Source organism: Mauremys mutica, chromosome 14 (assembly GCF_020497125.1).
Source record: "Mauremys mutica isolate MM-2020 ecotype Southern chromosome 14, ASM2049712v1, whole genome shotgun sequence".
In the NCBI taxonomy this organism is placed as follows: domain Eukaryota; kingdom Metazoa; phylum Chordata; order Testudines; family Geoemydidae; genus Mauremys; species Mauremys mutica.
In genome coordinates, this window is record NC_059085.1 from 6,864,651 (window position 1) to 6,891,541 (window position 26,891).

Here is a 26,891-nt window from a genome sequence, read left to right on the forward strand (position 1 = left end):
GCCGGGGGCGGGGCGCTCCGCCTTGCCCGGGGAGGGGACCCGCCCGCTCCGCCGGGGGCGCTCAGTGGAGGCTGGCGGCTGCTCGGAGCCGGGCGCACGGGGATCGGGGCACCATGGGCTGCGGCCGCTGGAAGCTGCCCGCTTGGCTGGGGACGCTGCTGCTGCTGCTGCACGTGGGTGAGTCCCCGGCCGGGCCGGGCCGGGCCGCGGGCAGGGGCTCCCGGGGCGGCGTGGGGGGTCCCGGGCTGGGGGCTCGGGCTGCCCGCGGTCCGGTCCGCTCAGGCTGGGAGTCGGGGTGCAGCAGGGAGCCCCCGGCCCGAGCGGAGCCGCCAGCTGCGGCGGGGCTGGTCTGCGCGTACCGGGGGCCCCTTGGGGAACCGCTGCCCGGCGCACACGGGGGCTGGCGGGGGCTCCGGGCCGGGCTGGGGGGCTGCGAGCGCGGGAATTTCCTCGCTTCCCCGTAACCAACTCGCGGCTCCGACCCGGTGCGAGCGGCCGGGGCTTTGCGCCTGGCTCGTGGCCGGCTCCGGGGCTCGCTGCTCCTGGCGCCCGAGAATCCAGGGTCTGGGGGCTTCCCGCTCACTCTGCTCCCCGGGGCCCCGCCGGCGCTGGGGGTGACCCTGGTCTGATGCCGCCCCCGGCATGGCCTGTCCCCGCTGGGGTCCCAGCACCCCGGGGTCCCTGCGGGGTTCTCCCAGCCGGGGCAGTGGCACGCGGATCTCTGCCCGGGTCTCATGCTCCGGCCCTTCCCAGCTGCCTGTCCCCCTTCGGGAGCTGGATTTGTCCTGCTCCCCCCAAGTTCCCCCCACTGCAAACTCCTCGCTCACAGCATCAGACCTAAAAGTGCAGAAGTGTCACAGCGCTCGCTGGGAAATCGCTGACTCTCGTTGTTACCAGAGCGTTGTAAAATACACCGGCTGGAACCGAACCGTTGTACTTACATTGCGGCGCGCAGCACCCAGAGCCGTGTCAACAGGCAGCCCCTGGGGGAAGTGTTAGAGTGTCCTGACTCCGCTCGTGCTTGTTATGGAGCCTCTTGGAAAACGAGGCAAAACTCGACCTGAGTTGCTGTGCCCCTGGAAGCCCGCTGCGTACCCCCAGGGCTCTGGGTACCCCCCAGGGCTCTGCATACCCTGCCTACCCCCAGGGCTCTGCATACTCTGCCTACCCCCAGGGCTCTGGGTACCCCCCAGGGCTCTGCATACCCTGCCTACCCCCAGGGCTCTGGGTATCCCACCTACCCCCAGGGCTCTGCATACCCTGCCTACCCCCAGGGCTCTGCATACCCTGCCTACCCCCAGGGCTCTGGGTATCCCACCTACCCCCAGGGCTCTGGGTACCCTGCGTACCCCCAGGGCGCTGCACTCCCAGGGCTCTGCGTACCCCTGGCTGAGACTCTCTGCTCTCGCCCCACACTGCAGTGCCTGGGTTGAAACGTGCCTGGTAACAACACTTTCCCCTCGGACTTCGGAGCACTTGACACTTCCGAAGCCAGCAGAGCCCAGCGGCCCGAAGGGTCAGCAGCCCATTGCGCCAGGCGCTGTACCGAGTGTGGGAAAGGGACAGTCCCTGCCTGCTAGGAGCTTCCAGGCTAGCCTGACACTGCACCTTTCCGCCGCGGCCGTGGAGGGGGAAACCTGGGCTCGTCCCTTTCTGCTTCCTTCTGGTGGAGAAATAAAGGCTGATACTGGACGGGTTATTTTTCCTGCCTTGGAGACAAGGTGGGCCAGGTACTGTCTGGTATGGGACCAACTTCAGTGGGGGAGAGAGACCAGCTTTCCAGCTGCACTAACAGAGGTTGGTCCAATAAGAGATATTACCGCCCCCGGGCCACCTTGTCTCTAATACCCTGGAACCACACTGAGAGGCAACCTGGCTTTCCTTGGAGGGCTGGACAAGGAGCTTTCTCAGCCCTTAACTGAAGGGGCGGCGTGAGGTTGTGGCTTTTCTCCCAAATGTTGGGCTGGGGATTGGGGTAAAATGGACATTAACCAGAACAAGAAGCTCAAAACAGACTGAATGAAAAACCCCTTCCTCTCTCAATGAACCTGGTTTCCGTCCTTGGTATTTCTGACGTCCGCCTTCCACTTTTCCTGGGAAAACAGGGGGGTTCTAATGGAAAAAGATGTCACGGTTCCCCGCTGTGTGCACCTGGCCTCTGTCCATTATTTCTTGTTTCGTTCAGGGCCTCCTTTATCCAGAGCGGGGAAGGGCCCACACCTCCTTCACAGGCCCTTTAACTCCAGTGGCCCATCTCCTATTCCCAGAGGAGGCTTGTGGCAAGCGGCCCACTAAAAGGCCAGAGTTCAGTTCCTGGAGGTTCTCTTTGTAAAGTCTGGCCCAGGAAGGAGGTGGACATTCTGGTTCCCCAGTGGGAATGTTGTAAGCTCCTGACGGGCGCTCGCCCTGCGTTGAGAGGGATGCCAGGCTTGGCTTTGCCCTACCGAAGGGGCTGCGTAATGCAGGAGGCCTGCGAGGCCGAGGTCTGCTCTGGGGGAAGATTGCTTTGCATGACGATAAGTAGATCTTATTACGGGCGGATTATTTGTTGGACATTCAGGTCTTATTCCTGGTAAGCATATTAAAAATACAAATAAAAATACCACGTTTATCAGGAGGCCATTCCTGGCCGCAGCTAGGGAGGAGGGTGGGATTAAGCGGCAGGGAGAGTCTTGGGCAGCTTCTCCTCTGGCACTCTGTTTGCCCTCCTGGCTGGACCAGGGAATTTACCAGCGAGGTTCCTGACACGGGGAACGTCTCAGAGCTGCAGACTGAGGCAAACAGCCTGTCATAATTCATTCAGCAATGGTCAGGTGAGCTGGAACGTGACTGGTGTGTGTTCGAGGGGGTCCCCGCGCTCCTGGCCGCCCAGCTCATGAACACAAATAAATCCCTGACTTGACAATTGCCTGCTTCTGCCTCCTATTGGTGTGGTTGTATTCAGGTTTCTTTGTGTGTCGATTTCTCCCTTCCCACCGATGCTGGGAGCCAGGATAACAAATGAGGAATTGGAATTGCTCATTTATTAGCATAGCTTTGATCTAGTTGGTACTGCTGTAACCTGGGGGGACGAGTCCCGTGATTGGAATATTAAAATCAGTGGAAGGATCAAGTGTGCAAAGGGGAAGGGGAGTGGCACTCTGTGTCCAAAATGGCATTACCTGTTTCCGAGTCACTGATAACTCAGAAGAAAATGATCTTGAATGCTTACGGATCAATGTCCGAACAGATAAAGCGCGAGATGGGGTATTTGGTGTCTGCTGCAGATGCCCATATCACGCTAGGGAGCAGGATGACCGTCTCCTTACGCACCCATCTACAATGTGTAGGAAAAGATGCTGCATGATCATGGACCACTTCAATCTGTGTGACGCACGCTGGAGGTCTCATGCTGCCAGTACTAAAATATCCCTGGAATTTCTAAATATGATGGATGACAATTTCCTAACTCAAAAAGTGTCGCATCCAGCACGGGGGGATTCTATAGTAGACCACTTCTTGACAGATAAAAAGAAACTGATCACAGAACTAAAAATTAATGGACGCTTAGGTACATGTGATCATGACTTGATCACATTTATAATGCACAAACAGAAGGAAGTCCAGATGAGTGATATATGCTTGGTGCTTTAAAAGTCTCAAATTACAGGGCTGAAAACAATTTATGAGCCAAATCAGCTGAGAAGAAGAATTTAATCAGAAAAAAATGTGAATGATCATTGGGAACAGTTTAAGCATACTTACTAGATGCCCCAAAAGCCACAATTAAGGAATAAGGCCATATTAGTTAAACTGACTTGGTTTAGAGGAGAAGTGAAGACAGCTATGGAAAAAAAAATCATATATAACAAATGCAAGAAAAATGAAATTGATAATAATGAATGCCAGAAGCTAGGAGTTGTAGAAAATTGAAAAGGGAAGCAAAGGGATTTTTGATTAAAAAACTAGAACAACATAAAATTAACATGGCCCACATTAAATGTATTAAAATCTGGCTGACTGAAAGGTCTCAAAATGTAATAGTAAATGGGGAATCATCAAGTGGGCGTGTTTCTAGGAGGATCCTAAAGAGACCAATTTTTAGCCCTATGCTATTTAAAATGTTTAATAATGATCTGGAAGAAAACATAAAATCAGCACTGATAAAATTGCAGATGATACACAAATTGGGGATGTGGTAAATAATAAAGAGGACAGGTTGCTGATACAGAGAGATGTAGATTGCTTGATAAGCTGGATCCAAGCAAACGACATGTGTTTTAATATGGCTAAATGTAAGTTTATACATTTAGGAACAAAGAATGTAGCCATATTTTCAGAATGGGGAAGTCAATCCTGGGAAGTAGTGACTCTGAAAAACATTTGGGGATTGTGGTGGATGATCAGCTGAACATGTGCTCCAAGTGTGACCCTGTGGCCGAAAGGACTAATGTGACCCTGGGATGGAAAAATGGGATGGCTGAGGGGGAGCGGAGGGGAGATTTTACCTCTTTGTTTGGCAATGGTGCAACCGCTGCTGGAATTGTGTGTCCTGTTCTGGTGCCAGATAACTGAAGAAGGATGTTGATAAATTGGAGAGGGGTCAGAGAAGAGCCACGAGAATGATTAAAGGGTCAGAAACCTGCCTTGTCGTGCTAGTCAAAGAGCTCCATCTATCTAGCTTAGCAAAGAGAAGTGACTTGATCCCAGTTTGTAAGTTCCTACACAGGGAGTCAGTAGTTAATAACGGGCTCTTCAGACCAGCAGGGAAAGGTCTAACACAACCCAATGGCTGGAAGCTGAAGCTAGACAAATTCAGCCTGGAATGAAGATGTAATTTTTAATGGTGAGAGTAATTAACTATTGGAACAATTTACCAAGGGCCGTGGTGGATTCTCCATCAGCGACAATTTTTCCATCAATATGGGCTGTTTCTCTAGGGATGATTTCGGGGCAGGTCTCTGGCCTGTGCTATACATGATGTCAGACTAGATGATCACAATGTTCCCTTCTGGCCTTGGAATCATCTCCCTGAACCCCGCTCCCAGCCGTCCGCTCCCCCGCGCTCCTGTCGCTGTGTTGTCCAGGCACAGTGCTGTAGCTTGGCCCAAACCAGAGTTCTGACGACCCGTGGTCTCCTGGTCGCTTTCCCTAGGGCATATGGCCACTCTCCAGTGGCTTTGGCTTCATGCCCTTCCCGTGCAAGTCGTGATTTCCTGAGACTCCTTGAAACACAAGGCGGGTGCAAAGTCCCGAGCTTTCCCTGAGCGGCTTGGGGCCAGCTGGCTGGCCTGGGTGAGAGCATTGAGGGAAGATGGCTGCTTGGCCACCAGTGTTATCTGGAAGTGTGAAAGGCCTCAGCTGTTTTGCTCTGCGGAGTCTCCTTTGTGGGCCAGGGTGGAGCTAGGATTGAGTTACCCCAGGGCAGGCGGAGAGGCTAGCGTGCAGTCTGGTTTGTTTTGCATGTCCAGGAGAGCACCCCTGGGCAGCCCGACGGCTTGCTGAGGAGGAGCTGTCCCACCCTGCAGGGACGTGGCTATGGGGCAGACCCGGTGCCGACTGGGTTTGGGATCAGTTTGCAGGCAGAGGAGAGAGGCAGGAGCAGAGGATGTGCTGAGGTCTGATCATGAGGCCAGGACAAGATGGCTGTCTTGGCGTGAGGGTTAACCAGTGTGAGCCCCTCGCCCAGGGCATGGCAGCGGCTTGGGATTTCCGACAAATCTGCTGCTTCTGCTGAGGTGTGTCCTGGCCTGTGCCTCATTCGGGTCCTGCCTGCCCTGAGGCAGCTCCCCGGACCGAACACGCAGCCAGCTCCTGAGCCCTCTTCCCTGCTCAGCTGCTGTGTGCCCCCCGGGGCTCCGATCTCACACGCCTGGCTTCCTTTGTCCCCGTCCTGGCCTGAGCAGCCTTTCTGGGCCGAGGGCTGAACCGTCCTGTCCAGCCATGTGGAGACGAGGGCTGGCTAGGACAACGTCACACCCCCTGCGGAAAGATCTCCACATGCTCCTGATCTTTTTCTTTCAGGGGGGTGGTTTAGATAAATAAAAACAACACTGGTTTGGAGCCAGTGTGTGATTTCCTCCTCTGCGCCTGTGGAAAGGCCCCATGCAGTGGGGCGGGGGGGAGATCTGTGCCCCAGAGTTGCTGACTTTGTGCTGAATGAGGCAGGACTTCGCTGGGTCTTTCCTTCCTCTGGGAATCATCCAGGGCGTGGCTCTGCTTGGCAGCATTAGGGGCTCCTCGCGAACGGGACACGGGTAGGGCAGGTGGGGTTAGGGGCTGGCCGGTCCCCAGAAGAGCAGAGACGAGGGGAAGCAGCTGGTGAGGTTCGCAGGGGGACTCTGTTTTCGTGGCTTGTTTAAATGTCTTGCTCATGGAGCGCCAAGATCTCAATAGCCCAGCCTGTGCCTCGCTGTGGTGGCCCGCGGACCCAGCTCAGGCTTGGTAGCTTGGTCTGATTCCAGCTCCCTGGGGTGCTGTCAAAACCTGGCTTTGGTCACCTGAACTCTAAGCAGATTTTCCATTGCGATTTCGTTGTAGGGGGAAAAGTCAGCACCTCTCCCTCTCCTGATTCCCCCCCCCCAGTTCACTGCCCCATCTCCCCTTCCCCTCCTGATCACCCCATCCCCGTGCACAGCTCCATTCCCCCTTTCCCCTCCCAATCTCCCCCTCCCCCTCAATCTCCCATCGGGTTTGCTGTGACTTTCCCCATCCTGAGGGAACAGCGCTGTTTTAACTGGGTGAGGGAGAACCCAGAACCGCCCCCCTAGAAGTGTCTCGGGGCTGAAACCCGGCACCCAGGCTGCGAGCCACGTTCTAAGCAGGCTTATTCCTCAAAGACACGTGTCGTCCACCATGGGAAGGTCCAGACACTGCAAGTCCCCAGCTGCTGGTGGTTAGTCCTCCTCCCATTCTCTTGTACTTGCCCTACGGTGCTGCCAGTTTTCCTGCCTTAATGCCTGTGCCAACATCCCACCGGTTAGGAAGTTGAGACTGAGCCGGCCTGGATGTGCTAAAAGCTGCTCCATTGACTCTAATCTGGCTGGAGAGGAAGGGTCAGGGCTAAAACCTTAAACAATTCTGGCTGGACTTTCAGTGCTGCTTCCCATGACTCTACTTCCACGCTTTGCTGCCGCCCTGACGCAGTGGGCTGGGACGTGCTCTCCTGCGTGGACGGGTGTGGGTGCAAACCTGGATCTTGCACTGTAAATGTTGGGGACAGGGAAGGAACCGAGCAGAGTTTCAGCCTCTCCTTCCTATTCCGGGTTCCCCTGGTGCCCTTTGTGTCTGGGCTCAGTCGTGTGGGTTAAGCAAGGGGAAGATTCCACAGCTTTTCTCAGTCACGTCTCGGTTTCTCCCCTTGTGTGGCTCCTGGTCTTTACTGGTAGTTAGATGGAGTCAGTTTTCCATGGTGGCTGTAGCAGCTCGTGATCTGCCCTGTCCCTCTGAAACCTCCCTCAGTTCCTTTTGTGTCTCTCGTGACTCTCTGTTGGGTCCTTGGTTTTTATAGATTCAGAGATTCCAAGGCCAGAATGGACCATTGTGATCACTAGTCTGACCTCCTGTTAGCACAGGCCAGAGACCTGCCCCACGATCATTCCTAGAGCATATCCTTTAGAGAAACATCCAAGCCTGATTTTAAAATTGTCAGTGATGGAGAATCTCCCATGACCCCTGGTAAATTGTTCCAGTGGTTAATTACTCTCACCATTAAAAATTGACACCTTCTTTCCAGTGCGAATTTGTCTAGCTTCAACTTCCAGCCATTGGTTTGTGTTAGACCTTTCTCTGCTAGACTGAAGAGCCCTTGATTAAATCTTTATTCCCCAAGTGGGTACATAAAACTGTGATCAAGTCACCCCATGTCTTTGTTAAGCTAAACAGCTGGAGCTCCTTGAGTCTGTCACTCTAGGGCAGGTCTTCCAATCCTTTAATCATTCTCCTGGCTCTTCTCTGAACCCTCTTCAGTTTATCAACATCCTTCTTCAGGTGGACACAGGATTCCAGCAGTAGTCACACCAATGCCAGACACAGAGGAAAAATAACAGCTCTACCTCTGTATCCTGCTGATGCATCCCAGGGTGGCATTCGCTCTTTTGGCCAGAGCGTCGCACTGGGGCTCACATTCAGCTGATTATCCACCCCCACCTCCAAATCTCAGTCAGATCTGTCTGGCATTCTTTGTTCCTAGATGTACGTTTACATTTAGCCATATTAAAATGTGCATTGTTTGCTTGTGCCCAGTTAACCAAGCTATCCATATCGCTCTGCATCGGGGACCTGTCCTCTTCATTATTTCCCACTCCCCCAATGTTTGTGTCATCTGCAAACATCATCAGTGATGATTTTATGTTTTCTTCCAGGTCATTAATAAAAAAGTTAAATAGCGTAGGGCCAGGAACCCATCTCTGCACGACCCCACTGGAAACACACCCGCTCGATGACGATTCCCCATTTACAGTTACATTTTGAGACCGATCCGTCAGCCAGATTTTAATCCATTTAATGTGGGCCATGTTAATTTTATATCGGTCTAGTTTTTTAATCAGAATGTCATATAGTATCAAGTCAAACACCTTCTCTAAATATATTACACCAACACTATTGCCTTTGTCAACCAAACTTCTAATGTCATAAGAGAAATATCAAGTTAATTTGGCAGGATCTATTTTCCATAAACCCATGTTGACTGGCGCTAGTTATATCACCCTCCTTTCATTCTTTATTAATCGAGTCCCATTTCCGCTGACCAGGATCGATGTCAGACCTAATATTGGCACAGCATTAGCTTTCTCTCAGCTGTGTGGATCAGCATCACCCGCATGCTGAGTGAGACCTGCTGATGGAGACGCCTGGGCGCAAGTGGAGAGAGTCTTCCTGAGAGGTCCATCAAGCACTTTGGGAAGCTGGGGCATCCCTTGCTTGTCACCTTTTCAGTCAACCAACCATAAGGCTGATGGTGACCTCAGACACCCCTTGACCTCTCTCAACACTCTTTAGGACGGCTGGCAGTTGCCGCTTTCTCAATGAGGTTTAAGCAAAGTGCTGAGCCCCTGGATGCCTGCACACGAAGGGTTTGCTCATCTCTTGCTTTATTTTCACTGTCTGAGCAAATGGCAAAGGCTTCACGGCCAGACTGTTCTCTGCATTCCTGACTGGTATCGCCAGCGTGTTTTCAGTTGGAGAATTAACAGCGTTACGTAGGAATGTCTTTTTCTCTGCATCACTTCCCAGCTTCAGCCCTTGTGCGTTAATGGCAATGTTGATTCTTTCAGTTTGCTTGTAATTTTTCCTCCAGTTTCTCACAGCACTGAGTAGTGGGTTCAGAGCTGACTGGAGGAGGCTATCCAGGATACAGTGCTTGAGGGGTTTCTCTGTCTCGCTCTTTGTGTGCTGTTTTGAAGGTGGCTTTTAGAATAGAAGGCCCCAACTGTGTCATCAAGTTCAAATCTTTGTTTTCACTTTTGACCGCGCAGCTGCCAATTGAGCTCTGCCATTTTGGGGGTGAAAAGCCCAGAGACCTCCTGAAACACACTGGTGCTAGAGGGCTACTTGAAGGCTTGGCGCAAAGGCCAATGTCTCAGGGACACGTTTTGATGACTGCCTTGAAAATCTCGCGTGCAGGGTCATCAAACTCATCAATATTCTGCTTTCGCTTCAGTAGCAAAGATTCAGTCCGAGGCACATTTGGCGGAGCCCAAAAGCCTAATTTTTAGCAGATGGGGGTAAGTATGGATCCCTTCATGCCTGCTCCATGGGGAATGAGCTGCTCTTCCTGGCTCAGTCTAGTTCAGGGGTCGGCAGCCTTTCAGAAGTGCTGTGCCGAGTCTTCATGTACACACTCTCATTCAAGGCTTCACGTGCCAGTCACACATTTTAACGTTTTTAGAAAGTCTCTTTCTATAAATCTGTAATATAGAACTAAACTATTGTTGTGTGTAAAGTAAATAAGGTTTCAAAATGTTTAAGAAGCTTCATTTAAAATTAAATTAAAATGCAGAGCCCTCCAGATTGGTGGCCAGGACCCGGGCAGCATGAGTGCCACTGAAAATCAGCTCGTGTGCCGCCTTCGGCACCCGTGCCATAGGTTGCCTATCCCTGGTCTAGTTCATCCTCCGTTTCCTACCACTCCCTGTGACTTCAGCCAGGCTGAGGCTGATGCGTTCATTGGTAATCACTGGGTGCTGATTGGCTGTTTGATCGCAACATTCACACTGACTGCGGTTGGGATGAAATAGCTCCCTTGTGAACCTGGCGCCGAAGGCCAACGAGTGACTGTCCAGCCAGGCTTGTGTGGAACTGCACGATCAGATCCCTGGCCACCTTCCACCAAACCCCGCTTGTGGTTCACAGCCCCACTCTCTGCCCCCCACTTTTCAACAGCCAGGTGATTCCCTGCACTTGCCCCTCTCTCCAGTGGCTCCACCCGTCCCCTTCCCCTCTAGGCTTCCCAGCAGGTTTGTCATTCACTTCTTCCCAGGAGGCACCGCGAGCCCCTGGCTTTTCTCATCACTTCCCTTTGAACTCTTCCGATCAGTTCATTTCCATTCACCAAATGAAATATGCCCCCGTTCCTCGTGTGCAGCCGTTCAGGTGCCCGGTGTAGTCGTGGCAATGCCCTGGGGGCTGCTCACACCGCGAGAACCTGGAAAAGGGGTAAGGCACTTCGCGTGTCTGCCTGGGCATCTCCAGCCCTTAGCCTGGTCGGCTGCTTGGAAGGTCAGAAGCTTCGCTCGGCGTGGCGGGCTTGCCAGGGCCCGGGTGAGGGTAAGTGGGGTTGTGCCATGCGTCCTCGATGAGGACTCTCCGTCCTGCCACCATCTGTGCATCTGTCTGGGAATTTCCTGTGGCCCAGTCACCCCCTGGTCTCCCCGCCAGCCCCGAGAGGAGTGTTGCGTTCCGTTCGGCTGGGGCACGGCTGGAGCGCACCTGGGAGATGAACCTCTCCGAGCCATGGCTGAGCGTGGTCTAGGCTGGGGTCCATCAGCTGCTAGCGCCCCCTTGCCCCCGCACAGCAGGTTCCTCCCACGTGTCCGTGGGCAGCAGTCCCACTTGGACCTGGGCGCGTGTGTCTGGGGTCCCAGCTGGGAGCAGGGGGCGCAGGCCTGGCTCGGGGGCTCTCTGGGCAGGGCTGGCTCAGCCCAAGGGTTATTCTTGGATCCTTTATCCCGGCTGGTTGAGTGGCGAGTCCTTGGAGTGATATTTGGCGCCTATTTGACTAATTAACGCCAAGGCCAGCGGAGGGGCTTCGCTCCAGCTTTGCAGGGCCCTCGCTCCTCTGGCTTAGGCTGAACCTGCTCAGCAGTCAGTGCTCCAGGCCCCGCTGCAGGGAACATTCCCGCTGGGTGCTCAGGATGGCCCCAGGGAAGGGGGCTGTGGGGCTGGGAGGTCACTGCCCCTCTCAGCCCGGCCCAGACAGAAACGATGGGGAAAGCAGAGGAGGGTTGTGGTGATCAAGGATCAAGTTCTCCAGGGCGTCCCACCTCGCACCTGCCCTGTAGGTTACAGACGCTCCCCTACTTCCCCAGCCCCTCCCCGTGCTTTGAGTGTCTGCTTCAGGTACCCGAGCCCAGCCGTTCACTCAGCACAGCCGCAGCGCAGAACGTAGGCGTGCTGCAGCCTAAGTGCCGGGTGCTTCTCCAGGATCTCTCCGGCGGGCTGGAGGAGCTACCTTCAACTACTCTCGCTCCCCCACGAGTGTGCGTAGGGCGCGCTCCACCTGGCAGAGACATCCCGGGGTGGATTTCCGGACCGCCTGTTCCTGCACAAGTGCCCTTTTGCTGGGTGTCTGTTCACTCTCCCCAGGAGGGCCGGGGGCACGCGATGGAAGTGGCAGCACCGTCCGCAGCTCTCAGCCCTCCCGGGGCAGTGCCATGTGACAGGCCCCTGCTGTCATCTCGTTACTTACCCTGGTAGTACCTCATGGCAGCTTTTCCCCTCTTCTCTAACCAGCTCCCCATCGCTTCCCTGGCCGCCGGGGAAAGGGGACGCTCCAGCATCCCACTGCCACTGGGGTGGGCTCGGCCAGATCTGGGCACCTCCATACGCGCTGCGGGTAACGGCAGGCCAGGAACGTGATCCCGGTGGTGCAGCAGGTGGGAGCCCCTGGTGGCTGTTGAACGTTTGTGTCTGCGTCTGGGAACTCTGTGTCCCGGACCAGGACAGTGCCACGCTGGAGAAAACATGCCACGTCTCTCTGTAGGCACCTGCTAGGCCCTCCGGGTTCTCTGTTCACCCCCTTTTGTCTTTGCGTTGCTCAGAGGTCAGTTCTCAGCTTGGAGAGCGAAGGACAGCGGCAGGCCCTGGTGTACCTGATTCGGTACCGCCCTTTGTGCCCCATTGCAGCTCTAGGGGGCGCTGTTCTGCAGTGGGAGGGGGTTAAGAGCCCGGGTGTTAATCCAGTATCCTGGCCACGGTCCGGTTAGATTGATTCCATTCTGCCTCCTCCAGTGGCCTCGTGTTCCCCCCTCCTTTCCGGGTTTGTCTGCTCTGCCCCGAGGTGGCTGGCAGTGGCGGGCGCTTCCCGCTCTGCCACGTGCTTTGTGGAGGAAGGCCCGAGACTTTGCTTTCCGTTCCAACAGCGGTGGGAGGAAGCCCTGCAGTGGGAGCCCCCGAGTCCTTTCCTGTCGGGAGGACGAATCGGGAGCTGACTCTGCTTATTGCTAAACCTGCAGGGGCCAGGCTGTGCTGTTTGGAAAAGTCACTTTAAGTTTTACAAAACAAATAGAACGGCAGCTCCTCCCCACCACTTTCGGGTTAACGTACTTCCCAGGAGGGTTCACAGCTGGGGTGGCGACCGGTTTGTGGTGTGTTGAAGGGATCCCATGGCACCGCAGAGCAGGGAATCAGGGGATGGTGTGGGTGGGCACAACAGAGCACGGCTGAGTGGGCCTCTGATCTGCCTCTGGTGCAGGTTTTCCGAGTGGGGCAGAGAGGGGACTCAGGGCGCCCAGCACCTGAGGCCTGAAAAGCAGCCACGTGAGTGTCCCGCTAGCTAAGGAGCTCTCCCTCACGCCGCAGGGGGCTCCAGCTGGCTCCGTGATGGGGTGCGACACTCCCCTCTGGCAGGGGCCCTGTGCTGGAGAGCCACCGTGGAGCGCGGCTGCCGCTGGCACCCCAGAGATGTTCTGGCTTATTGACCTGCCGCCAAGCCATGCACGTTTGACTCGGGTGCTGCCGGGCGGGGCGCAGGGGCGTGACTCTCAGCACGCTGTCTCGTCTAGCGGGTGCCCACCCCCAGCCACGCTCCCAGGGTGGGTGTGCCCGGCAGGGGGGCTCTGTGTTGACTCTGCCGCGCGAGGTGCCAGCTGCGGCTCACCTGCCCCCTCCCCTTGCACAGGTGCTGTGGGCCGGGCGGGTTTCGGGCCTGGGCACGTCAGCCTGTCGGTTCCCTGAAGGACTTGCCCCTGCTGGCTGGGCTGGTGGGTGAATCATTTCCCCGGCTGATGCTGTTTCTGCCACAAACCCCCTGGGCTGCCCTTGCCTGAGGGGGGTGGGTGTCAGCACAGCTGCCCCCCCCCTCCAAGCGCTGCTGGGATCTGCTGGTCTGCCAGCGCGGGCAGGGTCAGCCGCGTCCAGTGGCTGGGATATCAAAGTGTGCGAGGCAGAGGGCAGCACCCGTCGTGTCCCCTGGAAACCTCCCCAGAGCCAAGCCTGGGCTGCCAGCTGCCCGTAGCCTGCCAGGGCTCCCAGCCCCGTGGAGCGGGCACCTCCAGGGCTGATGCCCAGGCCAAGCGAGAACTCGGAGTGGAAGGGCTCGTTGGGTCCCATCAGGCCTCTCCCAGGGGCTCCCAGGATTGTTCCTCTTCTGCCCTGGCACCAGGCCTGTCCCTCCGCGACACTAGCACCTTTCACAGCCGTGCTGGCTTGAACTGACTCCCCCGTACTGCTGTTTGGCTGAGCTGCTCAAGGGTCTCTGCCTTGCTTCCCCTAAGCCAGGCCCTGCACTCCCAGCCGCTGTGGTGTGAGGGTGAACATAAGAACGGCCATGTTGGGTCAGACCAATGGTCCGTCTAGCCCAGTGTCCTGTCTTCCAACAGCGGCCGGTGCCAGGTGCCCCAGAGGGAATGAACAGAACAGAGAATCATCAAGTGATCCAGCCCCTGTTGCCCATTCCCAGCTTCTGGCAAACAGAGGCTAAGGACACCAACCCTGCCCATCCTGGCTAACAGCCACTGATGGACGTATCCTCCATTAATTTATCTGGTTCTTTTTTGAACCCTATTAGTGTCTTGGCCTTCACAACATCCTCTGGCAAAGAGTTCCACAGGTTGACTGTGAATTGTGGGAAGAAATACTTCCTTTTGTTTCTTTTAAGCCTGCTGCCTATTAATTTCTTTTGGTGACCCCCTAGTCCTGTGTTGTGTTATGAGAAGGAGTAAACGAAACTTCCTTATTTACTTTCTCCACACCAGTCATGATTTTATAGCCCTCTATCATATCCCCCCTTAGTCGTCTCTTTTCCAAGCTTAAAAGTCCCAGTCTTATTAATCTCTCCTCCTGTGGAAGCTGTTCCATACCCCTAATAATTTTTGTTGCCCTTTCTGTACCTTTTCCAATTCCAATGTATCTTTTTTGAGATGGGTAGACCACATCTGCACGCATATTTAAGATGTGGGCATACCCTGGATTTATACAGTGGCATTATGATATTTTCTGTCTTATTATCTATCCTTTTCCTAATGGTTCCTATCATTCAGTTCGTTTTTTGGCTGCCACTGCACATTGAGTGGATGTTTTCAGAGAACTATCCACAGTGACTCCAAGATCTTTCTTGAGTGGTACCAGCTAATTTAGATCCCATCCTTTTATATGTATAGTTGGGATTATGTTTTCCAATGTGCATTACTTTGCATTTATCAACATTGAATTTCATCTGCCATTTTGTTGCCCAGTCAGCTAGTCTTGTGAGATCCCTTTGTAACGCTTCACAGTCAGCTTTCGACTTATGTTATCTTGAGTAGTTTTGTATCATCTGCAAACTTTGCCTCACTGTTCACCCCTTTTTCCAGATCATTTATGAATATGTTGAACAGCACTGGTCCCAGTACAGACCCCTGGGGGACACCACTATTTACCTCTCTCCATTCTGAAAATGGACCATTTATTCCTACCCTTTGTTTCCTGTCTTTTAACCAGTTCATGATCCGTGAGAGGATCTTCCTCTTATCCCATGGCAGCTTACTTTGCTTAAGAGGGTGAGGGACCTTATCAAAGGCTTTTTGAAAACCTATGTACACGATATCCATTGGATCGCCCTCGTCCACGTGTTTGATCCCCTCAAAGAATTCTAGTAGATTGGTGAGGGATGATTTCCCTTTGCAAAAACCATGTTGACTCTTCCCCAGCAAATCGTGTTCATCTGTGTCTCTGATAATTCTTTCTTTGCTACAGTTTCAACCAATTTCCCTGGTACTGAAATTAAGTTTACCGGCCTCTAATTGCTGGGATCACCTCTTGGAGCCTTTTGTAAAAATTGGTGTCACATTAGCTGTTCTCCAGTCATCTGGTACAGAAGCTGATTTAAATGATAGGTTACAGACTACAGTTAATAGTTCTGCCTTTCACATTTGGGTTCCTTCAGAACTCTTGGGTGAATCCCATCTGGTCCTGGTGACTCATCACTGTTTAGTTCATCAGTTTGTTCCAAAACCTCCTCTACTGACACCTCAATCTGGGCCATTTCCTTAGATTTGTCACCCAGAAAGAATGGCTCAGGTTTGGGAATCTTCCTCACATTCTCAGCTGTGAAGACCGATGCAAAGAATGGCGGAGGGGAGCATGGCCCTAGATGCCCAAGCAGAGCACATGCTGTGTCATTGCCAGCCCCCCAGAGGCCGCTGATGCAAGGCCCTGTTTACATGCTGCCCTGAGTCCCAAGGCGCCGGCTTGGCTGAGGAGCTGAGGAAGTGCATCTGTGAGAGCTGCCAGCCCAGCCGCTTCCTGGAAGGAGCCAGGCTAAACACGGCCTGTGTGCCCTCTTGGGGACGGGCGGGGGGCACCTGCGGGGGCGCTGGAAACTGGAGCTGAGTGTGGGGAGCAGATCAGGGTGTAACATGGACCAATGGCTGGAAGGTGAAATGAGGCAAATTCCGACTGGAAATCGGGCTGACTTTGAGCAGTGGTGCCTTGGCGTCAGTGGCCGTTGTGGAATCAGGGCTGGATCTCTTTCGGAAAGCTCTGCTCTAGTTCAGCAGGCGTTACACAGGGGGCTGGGCTGGATGGTCCCAGCAGTCCTGCCTGGCTCAGACGCTAGGCACGTGGGCTGCAGGCAGCCAGGCTGGAAAGGGAGTGTGGGCAAGTGGTTACAGCACAGGAGTGGGACTCGGGAGACCTGAAGTCTGTCTGTGACCCGTTGTCACGGAGTCCCCGGGCGATGCTCTGGAACTGCTCCCCACCAAGCCAGGCAGGACTTTGGGGAGCCTCCTCTCCCTCGGAGCAGACTGTCTCCAGGGCAAGAAGCTCACACGGCTTCACCTCCTGGGTCTCTCCTTGGAGCATTCAGCATATGCTCCTCTGTGCGCTTCCCACAGCGAGTCCATCCAGGTGGGGTCCTGGGGAAGCCAGAGGGTCCTGCACCCCCCACTTCGCAGTCAGATGTGACTCTTAGCCAGCCAGTAAAACAGAGGTTTATTAGATGACAGGAACACGGGCTAAAATAGAGCTTGTAGGTACAGAGAACAGGATCCCTCAGCTGGGTCCATTCTGGGGCCCAGCGAGCCAGACACTCACATCTGTCCTCACTTCCTAGCCCCTCCAGCCCCTCCTTTCTGGCCTTTGTCTCTTTCCTTGGCCAGGAGGTCACCTGATCTTTGTTTACCTTTAGCTATCCCCTTGCAAGGGGTGGAAGGGCCTCAGCCATTTGTTGCCAGGATACAGAGTGTCGGCCATTTATGCACACTGGAGACTTTTAATGCATAGGGGAAACTGAGGCACCCACACAGTATTCAGAGGAAACTTTAAGAACATTCCCACTTAGTCACACCCATGTCAGATGAGTTCGTGGGGAGGCTTGGGGTGTGTGCTGGGTGGCCAGCAGGGCCGGCCCCTGGTGTTTTGCTGGAAAATATTTGCTGTCCCCAAGTGGTCGAACGCAAAAGAGCCCAGCCCAAGCTGGCAGCCAGGGTGACCACCCTGTTGCCTGTGCCTCAGCTCATTGGTGACCCTGGGCTGCAGCCCTATGGGGAGGGACATATGGACCCTGGCCTCCCCTAGTCTGCTCTGGCTTAGTCACAGGTGCATGGGCAGAGCTGAATGACTGACAGGCACCCCCACTGCGCTGGGCTGCCCCCTCGAGCCCGGCCACCAGCCAGCTAGCGCCAGGTTGCAGGGACGTGGATCTGATTTTACACGGGTGGCCTGCTGGCAAGCTGCCAGCCTGACCCCAGTGCCTCCCTGGCAGGCTGCACCAGAGGAACATGCAGCCTGTTCCCAGAGCAGGGGCTGGCCGCATCCCCAGCTAATGATCTGCTTTCTGCCCTCTTCTCTGGCCAGTTCCCCTGTGCTCGCTTCCCAGCGGGCTCTGGGGACTCCAGCCCAGCGGCCCTGCCTGTGTGGAGGAGCTGGGCTGCGGGGGTGGCTATTGATGTGTTTGATCAGGCTGAATCAGGCCAGCGTCCTTAAAATATTAATCAGCTTCCTTCTCGTCGGCGCAGAGCTCTGCAGAGCTCCAAAGCAAGCAAGTACCCCGGGGCTGCCTGCTCTCTCTCCTGCCTGGCTTGCTGCAGGGGGCTGTGCAGAGTGCGACTCCCGGCTGAGCACCTCCTGCCGCCTTCGCCATGGGGAGGCTGCCTGCCAGCCACCACATCCCACACTCATTCTCCAGCGCTGCATCTGGCGTGATGGGGGGGCTCTGCCTGCTGTGAAAGGGACACCGCTGGGCTGGGGTTACTGGTGTAGAGAACCGATGTGGCAGAGGCTAGACTCAGGCTCTGGGAATCCCTGCCCCCCTCTCCACGCTGCTACCTGTAAGTGGGCACGGCCTAGGTGCCAGTGCGGGAGCCTCACCCCCGACTGACATCACCACGAATCAGGAAAACAGCTCCCTCCTCCCCCCTAGTGGTTAACCTCCTTGTGTCTAGGACATTTAATACAACCTCCTTGTAATTTGGGCTGCTTGCTCCGCAGTTGGGGCTTGGGGCCTGCGGGTATGTGGCAGCAGCTGGCTCGGAAGCTGTCGTTGAATTCAGGGCTCTTGCTGGCTCTGCCGGGCTTGCGTGGGAATGGGGCAGTGATGATCTGTCCTATGGAGGTGAAGCGCATCTCTCCCAGGGACCACAAGCAGAGAGGAGTCTGGCCCTTGTCCTAGGGTAGAGCCCTGCAGCGGGACTGGGGTCCCGCAGGACCCACTGCCATAATGGTGGGAGCAGGTAAAATGTACTTTCTTGCAGGCAGGATTGAATGGACAAAAAACCGCACAGACTGTGATATTTTGCGGGAAAACAAAATGCAAGTGCAGGTACATCTGCTGTTTAAATTGACCTTATTATCACTTAGTTTGAGCCTCTTTTTAAAATTTATTTCTATCAAGAACCTAGTTCAGTGAGCAGTTTTCCTGTTAAATGTTTGTCAAAAAGCAATAAGAATCTTGACATATGAATAACTTGAATGGTATATTTCAAAGTTCTAGAAAGGTTTTTACAAAACTATAATGGATTTTGTACAATGTCCAAAGTGAGGTATCATTTGAAAACTCATAATTTGCTGATCATTATTGTCTGGTAAAATGTGTGGCAACACAAAGTTGTAAGATTCTACTGTATGACATTACTGAGACATGTTCCAAGTTTAGAAAAGCAGGCATCAACCTGCGCCTCAAAGGCAAACTGACACCTCAGCCAGGGGTCCACAAAATCAAAAATGGAGTATTGTCTGGTTAAGTGGCCATTCTTTGGCAGGAAAAGGTGTGAGTAAGAAATGTACATTTTGGCAAAGAAAAAGCTGGAGGTTCCCATCCCCTCAGACCTTCTGTCTCCTGAACCTCAGCTGGAGAGATTCTCAAAAAGAGAGCTATAAAAGGGAACAGATGCCCCCAAATGCTCCTCCCTTTCTCTCTGCTCATGGCATCAACAACACCTGAAGGACAAGAAAATTAACACTGAACTGGGGGTGGGGTCTTGGCTGAAAAGTTTCCAACCAGTAAGCCTACCAGAGCATGTGGGGGGAGAAACCTTTGCTCTGAATTCATTTAGCTTGTTAAGTTAGGTATTAGATGTGTTTTATCTTTTTGTTTTCTTATAACCAATCCTGATTTTTATGCCTCTTTACTTGTAACAGCTTAACATCTATCTGTGTTTGAGCTAAACCAGTGTGTGTTTGGATTGAAGTGTTTGCGAAACTCCATTTGAGATAACAATATAATTTTCTATTAATGAAATGACGGCAGGATTAAAAACGTCCCACGCAGGGCTCTGCCCTAGGGTAGCAGCGGCTGGAGTCACGTGATCTGAGCTTTGGATAGAAATGGCCTTTATATATAAAATGCTAGAAACTCGAGCAGGGAAAAGATCCACCCCTCGGGCAGCTCCTTGCAGCACGGTGTCTCCAGGGTGTGCCCTGTCCTGGAGAGCGTCTCCCAGCCCAGCAGATCTTCTGCCAGGGACTGCTCCCTGACGGCCTACGTTTTCCTTTGCTCGTTCCAGCCCCACTCCCGTAGCATCCCAACGAATCCCTCTCCTCCCTGTGGTGCCCCCCCAGGTGTTCCTAGGCTGTTCTCACCCCGCCCTCCATCACTGGTTAACCAAGTGCCGCCGATTTAGTTCTGTTGCTTTCTGCTCCTGAGTTGATCTCAACCATTTGCTGAGCCTCAGGGGTCCTGGGAATGGAGGGGGTGGGGTACTGCCCCACCCCGCCCCAGGGAGTGGCACTGCCAGTGTCCCTTGGCACTAGTGAGTGTGTGAGGCCTGGGATCGCTCAGCCCACACCCCTCGATTAGCCCCATTGCAGATGTGCCAAGACTTGGAGCAGTGACCTCATGCTGACAGTGCAGTGTCTTGCTCAGCTGGTAGCAAAGGCAGGGAGATTTGCTGCAGACCATGGCAGTGCCCTCACCAGCCAAGGCAGTTATCACAGCCTCGGGCCCATGTGTCCCCTGTACCTGTGCTGGAGAGTGGCCTGTGGGCATGGCACTGCGTGGCATTTGCTGGGCCAGTGAGCCAGGCTGGGAGTGGGCATGCAGGGGGTTAAGGCAGGTGCCACATCCCAGACCACTAGGAGAGGGTCCCAGGTGGTCAGATGGCCCCCCTCTCCTCCAGCATTGGCAGGGCAATGCTGTGCCAGGCTCTGCCCTTTGGCTGATGGCGAAGGTTAAATCCGCCTTATCCTGCAAGGATTATCCCATAAGGCATCTTCTGTGGGGCCGAGCACTGGGAGTCCTGGGGGGGTTCCCCCCTGCCCCTGGCTTGTCTGTCATTAACCCAACTTTGTTGCTTTAATAAAGAATTCTGAGATTGTCCCGCTCCCCTCCCTGTGGGAGGGGCAGCCCTGTCAGGGTGCTGCTTCTGCTGGTGCCTGGGCAGAGCTTCACAGACTCACGGAGCAGCCTGCCAGGCGCGTCCCAGGAGCTGCTCACATCAGGGATGCGGGGGCCAGCCTCCTCCCTGTGTACGTGGGGAAGTCCTCACGTCGTGGCGTGATGCAGCACCTCGCGGCTGGCATTCCTGCTCCCAGATGGGTGCACAGCAGGACTCCCGCAATGCATTGGATTTGCATGAGGCACCAGGCTCCGGTAGTGCCAGGCCAGGCCTCCGGGCTGTACACTCAGCAGTCAACACTTCAAGCCAACACCAGGCAGCCTGGGACAGAGCCACAGGGTGGGTCTGCCTGCCCAGCAGTAAAGCATTCCCCATCTCGTTCGTCCCAGCCCTTCTCTAGCCCGAGGGCTGCTGCCGCCGGGACTTTCCCTGCAGGACCAGGCTCCAGCACGTGGGACATGGGCCAGGCCCATGGGGAGCCGGGGAGCCCACTCCGGGCTTCTTGCAACCCCTTTGGAGCACTGCTTTGCCCACTGCAGCTGCTGCCAGCGCCCCGGCCCCAGCGTAGCCTCGCCCATGCCAGAAGCCCCCTTGCTGTGGGAAGCTGAATGGGGAGACACCCCTGAGCTCGGTGGCTTTGGGCTCAGCTCGTTGGCCGGGAAGGAGGCTTGGGGAGCGAATGCAAACCCCAGACACAGACGGCTACGCGTGGGTGGGGTTTTGTCTGCAGCTCCAGCTGCTCCCGTGGCTGCCAGGGCTGGAGCGTGACGCGGACTGAGCTGGTCAGCAGTGGCAGCGCCCCCTGCCCAGCAAACCTCCCCCTGCTCGGGGCATGGAGGCTACCCAGTAGTACCAGCCTCCACGGTGTCTTGGTGCCTCCCTTTCTCCTCCCAGCATCTGGCAGTCAGAGGCCTAAGGACACCCAGAGCATGGGGTTGTGTCCCAGACCATCTTGGCTAACAGCCATTGCTGGACCAGTCCTCCAGGAACTTTGCTAGTTCTTTTTTGAACCCAGTCATACTTCTGGCTTTCACAACATCCCCCGGCAATGAGTTCCACAGGTTGACTGTGCGGTGTGTGGAGAAGTCCTTCCTTTTGTTTGTTTTAAACCTGCTGCCTGTTAATTTCATTGGGTGACCCCTGGTTCTTGTCTTGTGTGAAGGGGTAAATAACACTTCCCTATTCATTCTGCCCACACCAGTCATGATTTTATAGACCTCAATCATATCTCCCCTTAACCGTCTCTTTTCCAAGCTGAAAAGTCCCAGTCTTATTAATCTCTCTCGTATGGAAGCTGTTCCACACCCCTAATCATTTTTGTTTCCCTTTTCTGAACCTTTTCCAATTCTATTTTGAGATGGGGCGACCACATCTGCACGCAGTATTCAAGGTGTGGGTGTATCATGGAATTATACAGTGGCATTGTGGTATTTTCTATCTGATCTGTCCTTTTCCTAGCGGTTCCCAACATTCTGTTTGCCTTTCTGACGGCTGCTGCACACTGAGCGGATGGTTTCAGAGAACCATCCACAATGACTCCAAGATGTTCCCTGAGTGGTAACAGCTAATTTAGACCCCGTCATTCTGTATGAACAGTTGGGATTACGTTTTCCAATGTGCATGACTTTACACTCAGCAGCATTGAATTTCATCTGTTGTTTTGTCGCCCAGTTCAGTGAGATCCCCTTGTAACTCACAGCCCGGGATCAGTGCAGGGCTCTCCCACCACTGCCATGCAGCCTCCTCTGGGATGGAAGTAACTGCAACGTCCCGTGGGCTTATGGGACAGGAGGGTCCGGAGTGGGCCCCAGCGTGGGAGAGGTGTGCGGACTTCAGGCACGAGGAGGGCATTGCAGTGAGGGCAGCCCAGGATTCAAGCCCTGGATTCAACGGGGGGGCAGCCCTTCCCAGAGGGCAGAGCAGGGGGGCAGTAGCTCTGCCCTGCCCCCCACGTGGCATGATAGTCCCTGTACACGCAGGCGTGGGAATGGGACTCTGACAGGCAGGAACAGTGAGCGTCTGGGGCGGGGGCAGGGAGACGCCCCAGTGTGGGGCCTGGGGGAGCTGGGGCCGGGCTACAGACCTGCCCAGTGAGGGCTGAGAGCTGGGGCAGGGGCTAATCAGTGACTCTTGTCCCCTGTGCAGCTGTGGCCGAGGATCCGGTGAGCACGGCTGGGAGGAGCTGTGACACCATCTACAAAGGCTTTGCCGGATGCCTCATCAGCCTGGGGGACAGCATGGCCCGGAGTGTCCAGAAGCAGCAGGAGGACAGTGGGCAGGACGGGCAGGAGCTGGACGCCATCTGCAGGTGAGAGTAGCAGCGCCCCAGCCCCCCAGCCAGTGGGGATTAGGCTGTGGCGGGGGGCAAAGGGGGCAGCACTGGCGCTCTCGGCAGAACCTTTTGGACCTCAGGTCGATGGCCCAGGGGACAGGGGGCAGGTTCCCAGCCTGGCTCCTGGGGCGTGTCCTGTCAGCAGTGGGTCTCGCTGTGCGGGAATCTGGTGCCGGGAGGAGCCAGCTGGCCGGTGCGAGGAGGTGGAGTCCGGGAGGGCTGATCTGCACAGGGCCAGGTCTCATCCTGCTCGTCGGCCGGGGGGGACTAGCCATGAGCACGGGGCTCTTCGCACAGGGAGGCTGGGCAGCTCTTTCTAGAAGGTCCTCACTAGCCCAAGCAACCTCGCCAGCCTGGCTAGGGGTGGGGCGGGGCCAGGCTGGCTATGGGCCGGGGGGGGTGGGTGGAATCAGGCTGGCTAGGGGTGGGGCAGGGCAGGGCCAGGGCGGGGCCAGCTGGGCTAGGGGTGGGGCAGGGCGGGGCCAGGCTGGCTAGGGGTGGGGCAGGGAGGGGCCAGGGTGGGGGAGGGCAGGGCCAGGGCGGGGCCAGGCAGGCTAGGGGCCGGGGGGAGGGATCAGGCTGGCTAGGGAGAGGCTGGCTAGGGGCAGGGCAGGGTGGGGGCCAGGCTGGCTAGGGGTGGGGCAGGGCAGGACCGGATAAGACTGCTTATGGGCCGGGTGGGGCCAGGTTGAGTAGGGGCAGAGCAGGGAGGGACTGGCTATGGGCAGGGTGGTGGTGGTGGTGGGGATCAGGCTGGCTAGGGGGCAGGGTGGGGAGTGGGAGGCTGGCTAGGGGCGGGGCCAGGCAGGGATCAGGCTGGCTAGGGGCAGGGCGGGGCCAGGCTGGTTATGGGCAGGGCGGGGCCAGGCTGGCTAGGGGTGGGGCAGGGTAGGTCAGGGCCAGGCTGGTTATGGGCAGGGTGGGGCCAGGTTGACTAGAGGCAGGGCGGGGCCAGGCTGGCTAGGGGCAGGGTAGGGCAGGGCCAGGCTGGTTATGGGCTGGGTTGGGGCTAGGCTGGCTAGGGGCAGGGAGGCCCTGGCTAGGGGCGAGGCGGGACGGGGTGGGATGGGGCAGGGTAGGGCAGGGCCAGGCTGGTTATGGGCTGAGTTGGGGCTAGGCTGGCTAGGGGCAGGGAGGCCCTGGCTAGGGGCGAGGCGGGGTGGGGTGGGGTGGGGCAGGGTAGGGCAGGGCCAGGCTGGCTAGGGGCAGGGGGGCTGGCTAGGGGCAGGGCAGGGCCAGGCTGGTTATGGGCAGGGCGGGGCCAGGCTGGCTAGGGGCAGGGAGGCCCTGGCTAGGGGCGGGGTGGGGCGGGGCCGGGGGGGGCCAGGCTGGCTAGGGGTAGGGCAGGGCAGGGCCAGGCTGGTTATGGGCAGGGAGAGGCCAGGCTGGCTAGGGGCTGGGGGGTGCTGGCTAGGGGCAGGGTAGGGTAGGGTAGGGCAGGGCCAGGGTGGCTAGGGGTGGGGCAGGGCCGGAGTAGGGCGGAGCAGGCCTGGGCTGGCTATAGGCATGTGGGGGCCTGTCAGTCAGTGTAACACACAGGTCACAAGGCCTGATCGCCATGGAACCTCGTGGCCTTTGTCTCTGACTCTTCCCTCTCCTCGGCCCAGGTCCTGGGATGACTTTCACACCTGCGCCAACAGGGTCTTGTCCCACTGCCCCGATGAAGCTGCTGCCATCTGGGAGTCGCTGCGACAGGAGTCCAGGAAGATCCAGTTCCAAGGGAACCTGCACGACCTGTGCAGCGCGCGGGCCAGGCCGCCCGGCAGCGTGCGGGGCTCGGCCGTGGACGAGACTAACAAGGAGACCCTGCGGGGCTCAGCCCGGCTCCTCCGGCCGAGCCTGCTGGCCACCCTGCCACTCCTGGTGCTCACATCACTCCTGGTGCCCTTCGTCTAGCCAGGGAGCCGCGGCCAGGCACCCCCTGCCGGCGCCAGGCGCAGACTCTCGCAGGGCTGGCACCAGAGCCTGCTGCCCACGGGGTGTTTCCAGCCTCTTTCAAGCCAGCCAGGGGCTATGGGGCAGCCAGAGGCCGGGTTCCCCTGGCACAGCCTGGGGCCAGGGGCATCGTGTCCCATGGGGCGAATGAGGCTGGAGCCCCCGGGGTCCTGTGTTTCCAGAAAGATCTGGACCACAGTGACTGAGCTCCCCCTCCCCCATCGCCCTGTGCGCACAACTCTCCCTGCAGGGACCAGCCTGACCCCGGCCCCACTTCCCTCGGCCCGGCCTGCACCGGCAGCTCTCCTGTGCCCCCCACGCCCACCCCCACCCCAGGGAGTTGCTTTCCACCTGGGCCTGTCTCAGTGCCCAAGCTGGATCTTTGGAAAAAGGTTCAGCCCATGACTCCTCAGGCCGGCTGCCCCAATCCCGCCCCTACAGCTCTGTGGGCTCCTCTGCCTCCCCATCCCTGAGAGAAGCCAGAACGTGGCTCTGTGGAGGAAGCCGAGCCTGGGAACCTTCCCCCTGGAGCTGCTGCTGCCTCCAGGGGAGACGTCCCTCAGCTCCTTCCCCTTGGCCGCGGCTCTGCCGTGTGCGCTGCTCCCCTCCTCGCTCTGCTTCGCTGAGGGCACCGGCACGGAAACGGATCTGGCCTGTCCTGCTGCCACAAGCACCGGGTGCCGTAACAGCCACAACAGCCTCACCTGCAGTGCTGTGCCCCCGGTCAGGCCACCCCCATGGACAGTGAGGGGGCAGGACACCCCCGCACAGAGCTGACTCCTGCCCAGCTCGGCTCAGGTGTTGGCACTTGCAGATGGGCATTGGGGCCGCCCTGGCCATGGGCATAGCCTGGCAGGGGACCTGCACTCGCCATCTAGGAAGGTACCAGCATCCATGCCCATCACGTGCGCCTGGCCTTTGAGGCCTAGAGCCTGGGCTTTCAGCACTGCTCAACGCCAGCCCCTCCCGTTGACAGCTGGAGGGGGAGTTCTGCTCGCTGTTTCCCAGGAGGCTCCGGGAAGCTGTGTGCCCCGGGGTGTGTGTGTGTGTGTGGGGGGGGGGGGGGTTGGTTTTTACTGCCACACAAATGTTCTTTAGGTGATTTAAACATGCAAAGAGTGACCAAGCCCATATGAGTGTCAGGGCTGCCTGTCTCTGGAGGCCGGGCTAATATTCTCTGTCCTGGACCCATTCAGATGTATCTATATTTATATTTATATTAAAAGACACTTTTACATTTCGCTCCCTGTCTCTCCTGCAGTGACGTGTGTGGCTGCCGCTTGCCTCTGATTCCCTGGCCCTGGGTGGAGCGGTCGCCACTCTGAACTTAGTGCAGCTTTTGAAAACCTTTAGGGGCCTAAATACCTTTGGCAGCCTGGTCCTGGGGAGGCTGCGTCCAGGGAAGGTGGCCAATGCATGAGACGGTCCCACCCTAGGAAGAGTCTGCGTGGGAGTGGTGCCCGGGGCAGGTGGCAGGAGCTGCTGGAGAGGTGACCCAGCTTAGAAGGTGGAAGGAGCAGAGACCCCTGCTGATTAGCTGGAAGTGGGGCGATGCACCAGGCTTAGCCGTGGGGGAAAAGGGGGAGTAGGCCTGGCTTTGGGCGGCTAAAGCTGAGACTAGCGCTGTTGGTGACTCAGCCTGTTTGGGGCACTGGGGCCTGGAGAGGAAGCTGGCTTGGGAGTGTTGCAGGGCTGGGGGAAGTTCGTAGCACAGGGAGGACAGGGCCACGGTCCCTGAAGAATGGGCCCTGCCTTCCCCCTTCCCAGGGGTGGGAGCAGGGAGGGGGTGGTATCTGCACCACCTGCCCTGGGGCTCCCGGAGAACGCAGCGGTGGGGTGGTGACATCTCTAAGCCAGGAGAGAAGTTCTTGGAGTGCAATTAATCAGGTCCCAGCAGTTTTCCATGCCCCAGGGAAGCACATTCCAGAGCGTGGCTGCCCCGGCATCTGTCTCCTGCCCCCAACGCTGGCATGCTGGAGCTCCGTGTGCCCTGCTGCCACCTCACTTCCCTCTCAGCAGCGCTTGCTGTAAATGGCAGGTGCAAAGGGCCTGCACTGGCCCATCCAACTGGCTGTGGGAGGTGGCAGGGCAGCGCCTGGACCGGGAGAGGGCTGCTCGCTGCAGGTGGGTCCATGAAGCCAGAAGTCCAACGCCCCCTCCCTGCCCCCCGTGCA

General features: G+C 56.7%; 1 protein-coding gene across 1 annotated transcript; it reads left to right on the forward strand.

The window, feature by feature from the left end:
* Positions 1–66: 66 nt before the first annotated feature.
* On the forward strand, positions 67–25,899 carry NRN1L (neuritin 1 like). The gene is made up of 3 exons (XM_044986824.1): positions 67–177; positions 22,596–22,758; positions 24,390–25,899. Exons 1-3 carry the CDS (start codon positions 114–116, stop codon positions 24,676–24,678), a joined length of 516 nt encoding a protein of 171 aa, XP_044842759.1. The 5' UTR covers positions 67–113; the 3' UTR covers positions 24,679–25,899.
* The last annotated feature ends 992 nt before the right edge of the window (positions 25,900–26,891 follow it).

Coding starts and splice junctions, on each gene's coding strand:
- NRN1L (XM_044986824.1), top strand. CDS start 114: ATGGGCTGCGGCCGCTGGAAGCTGCCCGCTTGGCTGGGGACGCTGCTG. Junction 178..22,595: donor GCTGCTGCTGCTGCACGTGG/GTGAGTCCCCGG, acceptor TCCCCTGTGCAG/CTGTGGCCGAGGATCCGGTG. Junction 22,759..24,389: donor GAGCTGGACGCCATCTGCAG/GTGAGAGTAGCA, acceptor TCCTCGGCCCAG/GTCCTGGGATGACTTTCACA.